We start from the raw sequence: 12,289 nt of genomic DNA on the forward strand, positions 1-12,289 counted from the left end.
GCTTAATAATAACCGCTGTGTCATGATGAAGGGTGCTGTATAAAACAAAAACTGGTTGACTGATTGCTTCCAGGAATATAATTAACACTTAAAATGTTAAGTGAACAAGCTGTCTAACAGTACACACTGTAATAATTGTACTTAACTTTGTATTCACACAGCTGTTGAGCCACAATCACAGGAATGCTCAGCCTTTATTAAAATGTAATCTAATAATAACTCTGCTCCTACTCTGAGTTTTGTTAAGCGGAGACCTGCTGTGTCCACAGGGTATTCTGGAGTCGGCCCCCCATGAAGTTGAAACACTCACTGAGCTAAGCGCCCTTGGGGATTCACTGAAGCTTCACTTGACGTCCTCCGGCCGTGTGGCTCTTACCCAGGAACCGGAAAGTCTGCACACTCAGAGCCAAGACACCCAAAACAGTCTCATGGATTTGAGGGAGCGTTATGAAGATTTGTGCATCCAGCTGCCCATTTCTGAAAGCCCTGGTCAAATGAACCAGGAAGAGGAGCAATGGTCCAGCTCAATGAGAGAGGAAGCCAGAGATCATGATCATATGGTGAGGCTTGGTCCATGGTGTCGTGCGCACACAGGGAGGGGATGACTTGTGAAGGCACTGAAAAAACCAACGACAAGGGGTTCTTAGATAATTTTTGGTAGCAGGTCCTCCATTCTCGTTTATCAATCTAAGGAATAGCTGTATGTGTCACTGTGATGGTGCAGGTCCATCTCCATTCTCCTTCTTCTCATTTGAGAGCCTGCTGAACCCAACACCATTGATAGTTGTGACTGGGATGAGCCATACAAATGAGGACACCACATAAAGGAAGGGGAAGGTACAGAAGTGTACAGTGCTATTATTAAAAACATTCCAAAAGTGTTCAATGTGCAGTGCTCCCATATCCATAATAAATAAATACTCCATAAAAAGGTGTTTCTACGGAGGTTAAAATCACAATCAATAAATCCATTAAAAACGAGGTTAAAATCTCAAATTCACAAAGGTCCACAACACACAGCATAATCAAACCCGAGATAGTACAGAAAGCGCAGGTGCCTTCTGAACCATAGCTAACCACCGCAAGCGAATTCTGATACACCACCAAAACCGAAAGAGCTCAACTAACGGAAATAAGGAATAAAGCAACGACCACAGACAATACGGAACCCTAACCGTCCACACTACACAGCATAGTCAAACCCGACATAGTACGGAAGGGGCGGGCGCCTACAACGCGCGTCTAACACACCGCAGGCAAAACCCCGAGATGGTACAGAAGCCCCAGAGATACGGACGCCACAGCATATGTGAATCACATTACAGTAATACAATAATATGAGTACTCACAGACAAAACAAACACAAGAGGCTTAGGCGTCCCGCCCCACAATCAAACCGGAGAGAGTACGGAGTCCCCAAACGTCCACAAAACACAGCATAGTCAAAACCGAGATAGTACGGAGGGCGCATGCGCCTACAACAACAACCACATAAAACACACACACGGCACCGGAGGTATAATATTAATAAACGAACGCTCCGTATTACACGGACAGAATCCCCAAACGTCCAGAGTACACAGCATATGTGAAGCACATTACAGTGATACATTACTAACAGTACAACCACAGAACACACAGACACGAGACCTGATGGAGGAATACGGAACCGTACACGTCCACACTACACAGCATAGTCAGACCCGACATAGTATGGAAGGTGCAGGCGCCTACAACGCACTTCTAAAACACCGCAAGCAAAAACCCAGGATAGTACAGACGCCCCAAAGATCCGGACTCCACAGCATATGTGAATCACATTACAGTAATACAATATTATAAGTACTCACGGAAGTAACACACACAAGAGGCCTCGGCGTCCCACCCCACAGTCAAACCAGAGAAAGTACGGAGGCCTCAAACGTCTACAAACATCAAACCCGACATAATACGGAGGGCGCATGCGCCTACAACGACAACCACAGAAAACACACACACGACACCACAGGTATAATATGAATAAACGAACGCTCCGTATTATACGGACGGAATCCCGAAACGTCCAAACTACACAACATATGTTAAGCTCATTACAGTGATACATTATTAGTGGTAGCTAACAATACTGTTCACTTAAACGACGCCAATCTCCCATTACAGCTGCATTTGCCATGACAATCAACAAATCCCAAAGACAGACCATGGACAGAGTCAGCCTTTACCACTCTGTGCCTGTATTTAGACATGGACAACTTTATGTTGCCATCTCAAGAGTTCGGCATTCATGTAACGTTAACGTTTAGATTATAATAACCACTCCAATACATCTCATGCATAGATCTGCACATCTATACCTACATAACATAACAATTACACTGCTATTGTCACTTACATATCTTACATAGACCTACAAATATCGTGGCACTGAACATAATGCATATGTCACAATTACCAAGACAGACAATAATCTCTATCGGATGTATTTCGGGTTACCCAAGACCAGGGGTTGGCGAGTGAAGCGAGCAGGGGGCGGAGCCCCCTAGTAGTAACAGATACTTAAAATAGAGACGCTTGAAAAAACAAAGAGACATTGGAAAAAGAATGAAAAAAATATATAACTATTAGAAAAAGATTTTCAGTCAGGAAGCTTATGCTAAAGATAGGTTTCTGTGATCTGAAAAACCTATATTTTGAAGCTGAAATATAACTAAATGTAATGAAACTAATTTAAAATGAACCCAAATTATGGAATTTTAAGATGATTTTGATTAAAAAAAGTGTCAGCCAAACACCTAAATCTATATATTGTTGTTAAGCTCAAGTATGTGTAAAATGGAATAAACCATCAATCAGTAAAGGAATACTCTTCCCAAAAATGATATGATTTTTTTTATATGTTACTTAACCCATGTAGTTTGCAGAGATGGCAGAAAAAAATTAGTCTCATGTTTTTATGTAAATGGACATAACAACGTTTCTGATCGTATAATGGTGACCCTGCGGTGGGTTGGCACCCCTGCCTGGGATTGGTTCCTGCCTTGTGCCCTGTGTTGGCTGGGATTGGCTACCAGCAGACCCCCGTGACCCTGTGTTTGGATTCAGCGGGTTGGAAAATGGGATGGATGGATGGATGGATGGATAATGGCGACCAACGCAGAGAAAACAGCTTACGATAACAAAAATCTTGTTACTTGTGTCGCAAAATCCACATGTCAAGTCATCCACTTGTACGCTAACAACGTGCAAAATGCGTGTCTTTTTTGCTAAAATATCGTTAAATTGAATAATCTCGGAAAAGGAAAGTAGTCAGCAAATAGGAAGTCCCTTCACATTGGATTGAGCTTTTGAATTGAAGACCCACCTCTCCCCTTCATTCATTGGTCAAGAGTCTTGTTGTCATATGGAATATGCAACACGAGTAATGTGACATTTTCACATGGACATTTGTGATATTATTTGATTTTGTTCCGCGTTTGTTGCCTTTGGGTTCTGTAGTGTCAGAAACATTGTTAGGTCCATTTTCCATGAAACTATGAGATGAAAACTTTTTCTCAACTGCCACTGCAAACTGCATAGGATAAGTAACATATATAAAAAATGGTTCTATTCAATAAGGGCGCGCACAAAAAGGCGACCTTCAAAAGGGCGACCTCAATTGGGCGCGGAGAATAAAAGCGCACATAAATAAAAGCGATCTTCAAAAGGGCGACCTCAATTGAGCGCCAAATAAAGGCGCGTGTAAATAAAGGCGAGCTTCAAAAGGATGACCTTCGGAGCAAATTAAATTAATTGTCCTTGATTATGCTAATAGACTGCATCTCGAATATCTACGTGGCATTGCACATAATCTGCAGCTTCAAGTGTAACTTGCTTTCACCTTTTTATACATTCAGTCATTGCCTTAATCTAATTTTCTGTAATTTTGAAAACAAGGAAATATAGAGAGCTTTAGAAATAGTTCGTTAGAAGTAGTTCGTTAGAAGTTCATGCATTAATTAATTGGATGTTTTAATATTCTTGCTTTCACCTTTTTATATGTTCAATCATTGCCTTTATCTAATAAATTTTCTGTAATTTTGTTGCGTTTGCCTTTATTCGCTGCGCCCAATTGACGTCACCCTTTTGAAGCACGCCTTTATTTGCGCACGTCTTTATTCGGTGCTCAATTGAGGTCGCCCTTTTGAAGACCGCTTTTATGTATGTGCGGTTTTATTCGCCGCGCCCAATTGAGGTCGCCCTTTTGAAGGTCGCCTTTATGTGCGCGCCCATATTGACGGATACCATAAAAAATACCATTTTTAAGTGGAGTATCCCTTTAAGGACACTATTGAGGGCTTATCTGATGTTAGTGGACGCCTTTCATTTATAGTGTCTGAGCAGCTAAATGGCTAGCTTTGCAGTCGTCATGGCCCATAACAGTGATGGCAGACTCTTAGAAGGACAAATTCAAGCTGGTGTATTTGCACATACCGTATCAGTAAAGCGAAATTCTTGTTTTCTGTTTTTTTGTTTTTATGTTTGACTTCAGGACAAAGGAGGAACATTGGAAAATCTAAACGTACAAGTGGAAAATCTTCAGTCAACATCGGATGCCAGCGGCACTCATCAAACATCTTCTGCATTGAATTTGGACATTCAAGAAGACCCCCAAAGGCACCACAGGTAATTTTTCATCATTGCGCTGCAATACACCCGGCTCACTGGAAGCTAAGGAAGTGCGACTACTGTGCTCCTTTGTAGACATTTGTTGTTCTTTGTAGGGCACACTTTACATTTTCCTTCAACCTCTTAGTTGTTTCTGCGCTTTTACTTGAAGTTTTAAATTCTTATGTTTCTCTGGCTCACTTTCTCTATGCCAAATTGCACTTCTGAGTAGCATGTTTGCTCACTCTATTGGATTTTATGTCACCTACATTTTCACAAGGTTACTCATTACTGTGCATCATTAGTTCACATTGTGAACCGAAAGGAGGAAGTGTAACAGCCGTCACAAAGACCCCTAAGAGGAGCACCGCTGATGAACATTCTCCTCCTCTCTATATTCTTTGTTCCCTCTCCTCAGATAGTCATGTGATGTGAATAGGTAAAGCCATGTGCTCTTGTCATACTGCTGTGGACAGCTCCTCATTATGGCCGATAAGGGGATTTGATCAGTGCTGCCTAGTTGGTGTATGAGGCTCACTGAGCGCCATTCTTTACTTTTAAATAGTAAGCTCTTTCTGTCTATCTCTGTCTCTCTCTTTCTGAACTGCATTATATTCAGCGGTGCCTCACCCAACTCTGGCTTTTCAATTACTGAATATCCATCCATTTCTGAACCTGCTTAATCCAACCAACCCAATCCATGGAGAAACAGACTGAGCCTGCCCCAGTAGCACTGAGCAGAAGGCAGTAATATGGGCAGCAGAACTTAGAATATCATAAAACTGTAACTTACACAATTCTTTGTTGCATTAGCACCTCAGAACTACAGAGCAGTTTCCAAGAGTGCAGTCTTGGTCATGTTTCGTATTTATAAGGTGTTTGCTTGTTCTTTCTGTGTTCAGATAAGCTTTCTCCTAAAGTCCAAAGATATTCCAAGTTGATTGGGAACACCAAATTGGCCTTTGTGTGAGGGGATCTCTGCCATGGCCTGGTCTCCCATCCAGGCTCTCATGTTGATTCTTGGCTAAGCTTGGGCTCCTTGGGTTTGGACCAATATGACTGTCATGATTTCATCCCCAGCTTTAGTCTTTTAAATACTTTTTTTTGTTCCTTTTGCTCTTGTTTGTGTATTGTTTACATGTATTTTCTAATGAAACTGTTTTTTCTAATTTTTTGTTTAACTTGTCAACTATCTTGTGATTTTTTTCTCTTTGTCCTTTTGTATTTTTTATTTACAGTAAGTGGTTCTCAGTCCTGTTCTTTGCATGTAGGGGTCCATCCTCAGCCTTTATAAAAGTCTCAGTGTCCTCAGCCCAGTATATTAGAACATAAAAAAATGTTATGAGAACAGGCTATCTGCTTATTTCCTCCAAAATAACATCAAGTCGAGTTATGGTCCTACTGTCTGCCATACTACTTGGTATCTTATTCCATATGCCCATAGTTCTCTTGGTGAAGAAAAACTTCCTGATGTTTGTGTGAACAGTTTCCAACTGTGTCCCTGTGTTCTTAATGAACTCAATTTAAATTAACAGTCTCGATCCACTGTACTAATTCCCTCCATAATTTTAAACACTTTAATCATATCTCCTCTTTATCTTCTTTTTCTTAAACCTGAAAAGGCTCAGCTCTTTTAGGTCTTTCCTCATAACTCATCCCCTGTAGACTTCGAATCAGCGTGGTCTCTCTTCTCTGGACTTTTTCTGAGGCTGCTATGTCCTTTTTGTAGCCTGGAGACCAAAACTGCACACAGTACTCCAGATGAGGCCTCACCAGTGTGTTATAAAGCTTGAGCGTAACCTCCTTGGACTTGTTATCCACACATCAGGGTGCTATATAACCAAACACGTTAGCCTTCTTATTGGCTTCTGAACACTGTCTGCAGGTTGACAATGAGGAGTCCACTACGACCCTTAAGCAGTACTTTCAAGCTTTTGTTGTTTAGCTTTCCCAACTTTGGATTTCCTTCCTTTTGATCATCTGTTTTTTTGAAATTTTGCTTTTGTCTTTGGGTATTTCTTTTTGAATATCTGTCTTGATTTTATTTACTTTTAAACATTTTCTTAACAGTTATCCATTTTTATTTTTTAAGTGAATGTTTTATTGTTTTTGAGCCGGGAGTTTAATATGGTTTCCCTCTCCATGCTGAGATTTATAAGCTTTACCTCTCTTTTGTTTGTGCAGGCCACAAGCCTGTTTCTTGAGTTTTGGGGGTCAGGCTTACTTAGTGCTGGTGAGGCCTACTTAGTGAACTGTGTGGGAATACAAGCCTAGTCTTTAGAATTGAGGCGTGCCTTTTGAGTTCTGTGAGTACAAACAATCATAGCAGGCTACATGTAGATGAGAATACATCTCCAGTAACTGGTAAGCTAAGTTATTCTTAAAGTCGAGGAAGTGAACAATCAAACTCCTCTTCCTTTTTAGCTGACTGCTTTTATTCCTTTATTAGGACTTTTCCTTCTGCTGTTTTTGAAGTTCTCCAGTGCTTGTCCATTCTCCAGTTTTTGAAGATCCTTCCCAAGGTGTGGTTAACATCTCTTAATTTTTCCTTATAGTTCATTTGCAGATGATCTTGTTGAGCCTCAAAATAGTGAATTGACCTGGGAAATGAGCCTCTCTCCACCCGTGCCTGGCTCAGAGGACTTCAGTTTTGTGGCACCTCAACCTAATGACTACATCTCACAGGTAAAATGGCATTTGTTTTGTCTTTTACAAAGATTACATCTTCTTCAAGACATTGTGATGTATTCTAATTGAGAAGGTACATGATTGGAGAAGGCATGTGTCTTGTATAAGTTCTCCTGCTTGTATCTGCAAAAACCACCACCACACCTAAAACTTCCCAAAACCCAGAATAATCAATAGGTGTGTATGACAGTATTAGAAAAGAAACCTTCCCATTTTGGCTTGTTTATCAAACATGATGGTTTATTTTTTCATCATAGCATTCTCTGTCTATTTAGCTATTTATCTATTATATAGTGTATTTCCTATCTATCTATCTATCTATCTATCTATCTATCTATCTATCTATCTATCTATCTATCTATCTATCTATCTGTCTGTCTGTCTGTCTGTCTGTCTGTCTGTCTGTCTGTCTGTCTGTCTGTCTGTCTGTCTGTGTGTATGTGTGTGTGTGTATGTGTGTGTGTGTGTGCGTGTGTGTGTGTGTGTGTGTGTGTGTGTGTGTGTGTTGCTATATGCATATTTTGTGTATTTTATCATTTCTAACCAGAGGATTCTGTTTCTGTGGTTTATTTCTTATTTTGAATTGATTTGACAAAAGTTTGTTTTTTGCTCACGTCTTGCTTTTTTTTCCCCGCGATGGCCGCATTATGCATTATCCCTCACTGGATACACGTCTCTTTACTGATTGTTGCTTTGTTTTTTATGAGGTTTCTGTCTTTTTTTTTTATCATTCTCTCAATAATCCACATACACATATTATGTTCCAGCACTGGGAACTAGGTTCAAATCTTGGCTGCTCCTTTATGTTATGATTCAGTTTCCTTTTAATTTTTTTCCTGGGTTATTATACACCTTTGTTGGAATTTCTTTTTTGTTTTTGGGGTTTTGACGTGTGCTGACTCTGACACAACTCTTTAAAAATTAAAATGAAAAAAGGTGTTTCAGATGATTGGTATTTAATACCAGGCAGGAGTAAAAAAAACAAGTGTCAAAATGAGAAGCCCAAAAATTAAAAAAAAAAAAAAATTTAAGTAGTAAAATAAAGTTGTAAGCCTGGTCTATAGTCCTTTCCCTGACTTAACTGTGCACCAGGAATGACATTTTATTATAAATGTAAAGATTTGGATGTGGTGATGTGCATTGTCACTTCATAGTGGCAGTGAGATGACATTGTGCGCCACACCCAACAACAGACGTCGTAACTATAAGCAACAGGGCAGCATCCACATTAAGAATATCTGGAATGGTGTTGAGAATAATAAAACAAACTAACATAATGGTAGTATGAACTGTGTTTCATTTTGCTAAGATTCTATTATTTCTTATGGATTCATTTAGTGTTTATTTCATATATCTGGTGCTCGTGTAGCCTCTTTAGTGTTATATTTACCCCCAGAAAAATGAGTTAAAAAGTTGGAATTTTTATTTGAAAGGAAAAATATTTATACACATATATATTATTGAATATTACAGTAATATGTAAATAACAAAACAACAAAAATACAGTAGGAAAGATATGTGTGGTGTCCACTGCTGTACTGATGCAGATATAGTATTGTCCTTCGTGTGACATGATTTGAAACAGCCATTAACAGACAGTCCAATGACGCAGGCGGGTCAGTAGAAGTGTGTTTCTTTCTGCACTTTTCTTATCATATCTTTTTTGTTGTTTGTACATGAGAGGGTAGAATGTCAGTATCTGATCCGCATGATGAACATACCCCTTGTGTTTTTGAAGACCACCATAGCACAAGGGTAGTGACTTTCATGTTTCACCTGCCACGAACACTGATAGTTGCCGCATTATGAACAGTGCTTAGAGGCTAATGTCTTTCTTGAATTTCTACTTGATTGCAGTCAATTCGCCTTTTACTAGTGCACCTACTCACACCACATTAAACCTACAGGCGACCAAATTCACCAAGCATATCACAACGATTCAGGCTCAAAAATGGGGCTTTAAAAGGATTTTAAAAATTAAATGTTCAGTAAATGTCCAAGATGGAGGATAGGGAAAAATTAACCTCTTGTTCAAATAACAAACAAAACAAAAGTTTTTTTTAATTATAAAGAATGAAAGTCTAATTTAAAAAGAGCACAAAAATGGCAAGGCAGTAAAATGGACTACAAAATAAGAAGACAAAGCTGAAAGCAACAAAATCCTTTGATCACAAAATCAAAAAACAGCACCTTAGTGAAATACAAGGGTCAAGAGCCAGGAAATCCAATAATCAAATACAAGAAAATATAATCAAGGACTGCAACATATAATGCTGAAAAACTACAGTTAGTAAAGCATCTGAGTCATCAGGTGGCCCTGCCTCCTTGGGCTCCACAAAGAGACTACATATAGTATTAAGAGCAAAGAAAGCAATATACAGTGGAACCATGGTTGGTGACCATAATTCGTTCCAAAACTCTGGCTGTAACCCGATTTGGTCGTGAACCGAAGTAATTTCCCCCATAGGATTGTATGTAAATACAATTAATCCGTTCCAGACCATACAAACTGTATGTAAATATATTTTTTTAAAGATTTTTAAGCACAAATATAGTTAATTATACCATAGAATGTACAGCATAATAGTAAACTAAATGTAAAAACTTTGAATAACACTGAGAAAACCTTGAACAACAGAGAAAACTAACACTGCAAGAGTTCGTGATATAGCGCTACGAACCGCTCGCTAAAAACACTTTTTTTAATGAGTTTTAAGCACAGGGAATAAATGAACATTTGAAAAATCTGTAATTTAATAAACCATCAAGAAAAGAAACATTGCAACAATTCAGGCTACAAACCAATCGCTGTAAACAGAAGTGAAGTGGAGGTTAAAATCCAACAGAAAAAAGTCTTCATTAAATACAACGAGGTTAAAACAATGCTGGAATCTGTCTCTTTAATAACAAGCCCTTATGCGGCCAGCCCTCTCTCTCTCGCTCGTGCGTGTGTGTGTCTCTCTCGCGTGTGTGTGTGTCTCTCTCATGTGCGCGTGTGTCTCTCATCCACATTAAAAATATCTGTAATGGTGTTGGCAATAATAGAACAAACTAACATAATGGTAGTATGAACTGTGTTTCATTTTGCTAAGATTCTATTATTTCTTATGGATTCATTTAGTGTTTATTTTATATATCTGGTGCTTGTGTAGCCTCTTTAGTGTTATATTTACCCCCAGAAAAATGAGTTAAAAAGTTTGAATTTTTATTTGCATGGAAAAATATTATTACACATATGTATTATTACGTATTACAGTAATATGTAAATACCTCTCTAACGTGCGCGTCTGTCTCTCTCGCGCATGTGTGTGTGTCTCTCTCTCGCGCGCCGATGATTTCCGCATGTGTTCAGTCTTTCCTTGTGCGTTCCCTGTGTAACAAGAGAGAGACACACACGCACGTGCGCAAGAGAGAGAGAGACACACACGCACGCGAGAGAGACTCACACACGCGCGCGCGAGAGAGAGACATCACACGTGCGCGTGTGTGTCTCTCTCTCTCTGTCTCGCGCTCGCGCGTGTGTGTCTCTCTCTCCCTAGTGCGTCTGTGTGTGTGTCTCTCGCTTGCTACACATGGAATGCACAAGGAGAGACTGAACACGTGCAGAAATCATCGGCGCGCACAAACCGAAAGGGAAACTGGCTTGTTTGTATCCCAAGTGTGTGGTCGTGAACAGATGCAAAAGTTTGGCGAACTTTTTGGTTGTAAACTGATTTGTACGTGTTTCAAGATGTTCGTGAACCGAGGTTCCTCTGTATAACAAAATATCAATAATAATATTACATAGATACAACAAGAGACAGCCCCAAATGAGACAAAATGAAAACAAAATATATAAAAAAAATATATTTGAAAAACAGCAACATAAATAAATAAAACAAAAAACTTAATCACAATAAACAATATCAACACAAAGCAGCCAAAGAAGATGGATGGATAACAACAGAAACATAATGACTTCTGTATATAACGTAAGAGGAAAGTCATTTGCGCTTCATGTCGTTCATGTTTCCTTCAGAGAGCTCCCATACCTTTGTCTTCTGTGTATTTGGTAGTCTCGTGTTTTTCATGTTCATTTCAATTTTGTTCTTGTTTGCTTAATAATAACTGCTCTGTCATGATAAAGGGTGCTGTATAAAACAAAAACTGGTTGATTGATTGCTTTCAGGAATATAATTAACACTTAAAATGTTAAGTGAACAAGCTGTCTAACAGTACACACTGTAATAATTGTACTTAACTTTGTATTCACACAGCTGTTGAGCCACAATCACACGAATGCTCAGCCTTTATTAAAATGTAATCTAATAATAACTGTGCTCCTGCTCTGAGTTTTGTTAAGCGGAGAGCTGCTGTGTCCACAGGGTATCCTGGAGTCGGCCCCCCATGAAGTTGAAACACTCACTGAGCTAAGCGCCCTTGGGGATTCACTGAAGCTTCACTTGACGTCCTCCAGCTGTGTGGCTCTTACCCAGGAACTTGAAAGTCTCCACACTCAGAGCCAAGACACCCAAAACAGTCTCATGGAGATGAGGGAGCGTTATGAAGATTTGTGCTTCCATCTGCCCTCTTCTGAAAGCCCTGGTCAGATGATCCAGGAAGAGGAGCAATGGTCCAGCTCAATGAGAGAGGAAGCCAGAGATCATGATCATATGGTGAGGCTTGGTCCATGGTGTTGTGTGCACACAGGGAGGGGATGACTTGTGAAGGCACTGAAAAACCAACGACAAGGGGTTCTTAGATAATTTTTGGTAGCAGGTCCTCCATTCTCGTTTATCAATCTAAGGAATAGCTGTATGTGTCACTGTGACGGTGCAGGTCCAGCTCCATTCTTCTTCTTCTCCTTTGAGAGCCTGCTGAACCCAACACCATTGATAGTTGTGACTGGGATGAGCCGTACAAATGAGGATACCACATAAAGCAAGGGGAAGGTACAGAAGTGTACAGTGCTATTATT

The 12,289-nt window shown here is 39.7% G+C and overlaps 1 protein-coding gene across 2 annotated transcripts in view; it reads left to right on the forward strand.

Moving 5' to 3' along the window:
- Positions 1-12,289, forward strand: part of syne2b (spectrin repeat containing, nuclear envelope 2b) — a 524,337-nt gene that overhangs the window by 191,381 nt on the left and 320,667 nt on the right. The window contains exons 51-54 of one of the 2 annotated variants that reach the window (XM_051919949.1): positions 270-560; positions 4,529-4,662; positions 7,200-7,329; positions 11,697-11,987. The exons of the other annotated variant lie outside the window; for it this stretch is intronic. Coding sequence (XP_051775909.1) covers positions 270-560; positions 4,529-4,662; positions 7,200-7,329; positions 11,697-11,987 — 846 coding nt within the window. The remainder of the gene's footprint in view (positions 1-269; positions 561-4,528; positions 4,663-7,199; positions 7,330-11,696; positions 11,988-12,289) is intronic. 2 annotated transcript variants of the gene reach the window in all.

Source organism: Erpetoichthys calabaricus, chromosome 16, assembly GCF_900747795.2.
Source record: "Erpetoichthys calabaricus chromosome 16, fErpCal1.3, whole genome shotgun sequence".
NCBI lineage: Eukaryota > Metazoa > Chordata > Cladistia > Polypteriformes > Polypteridae > Erpetoichthys > Erpetoichthys calabaricus.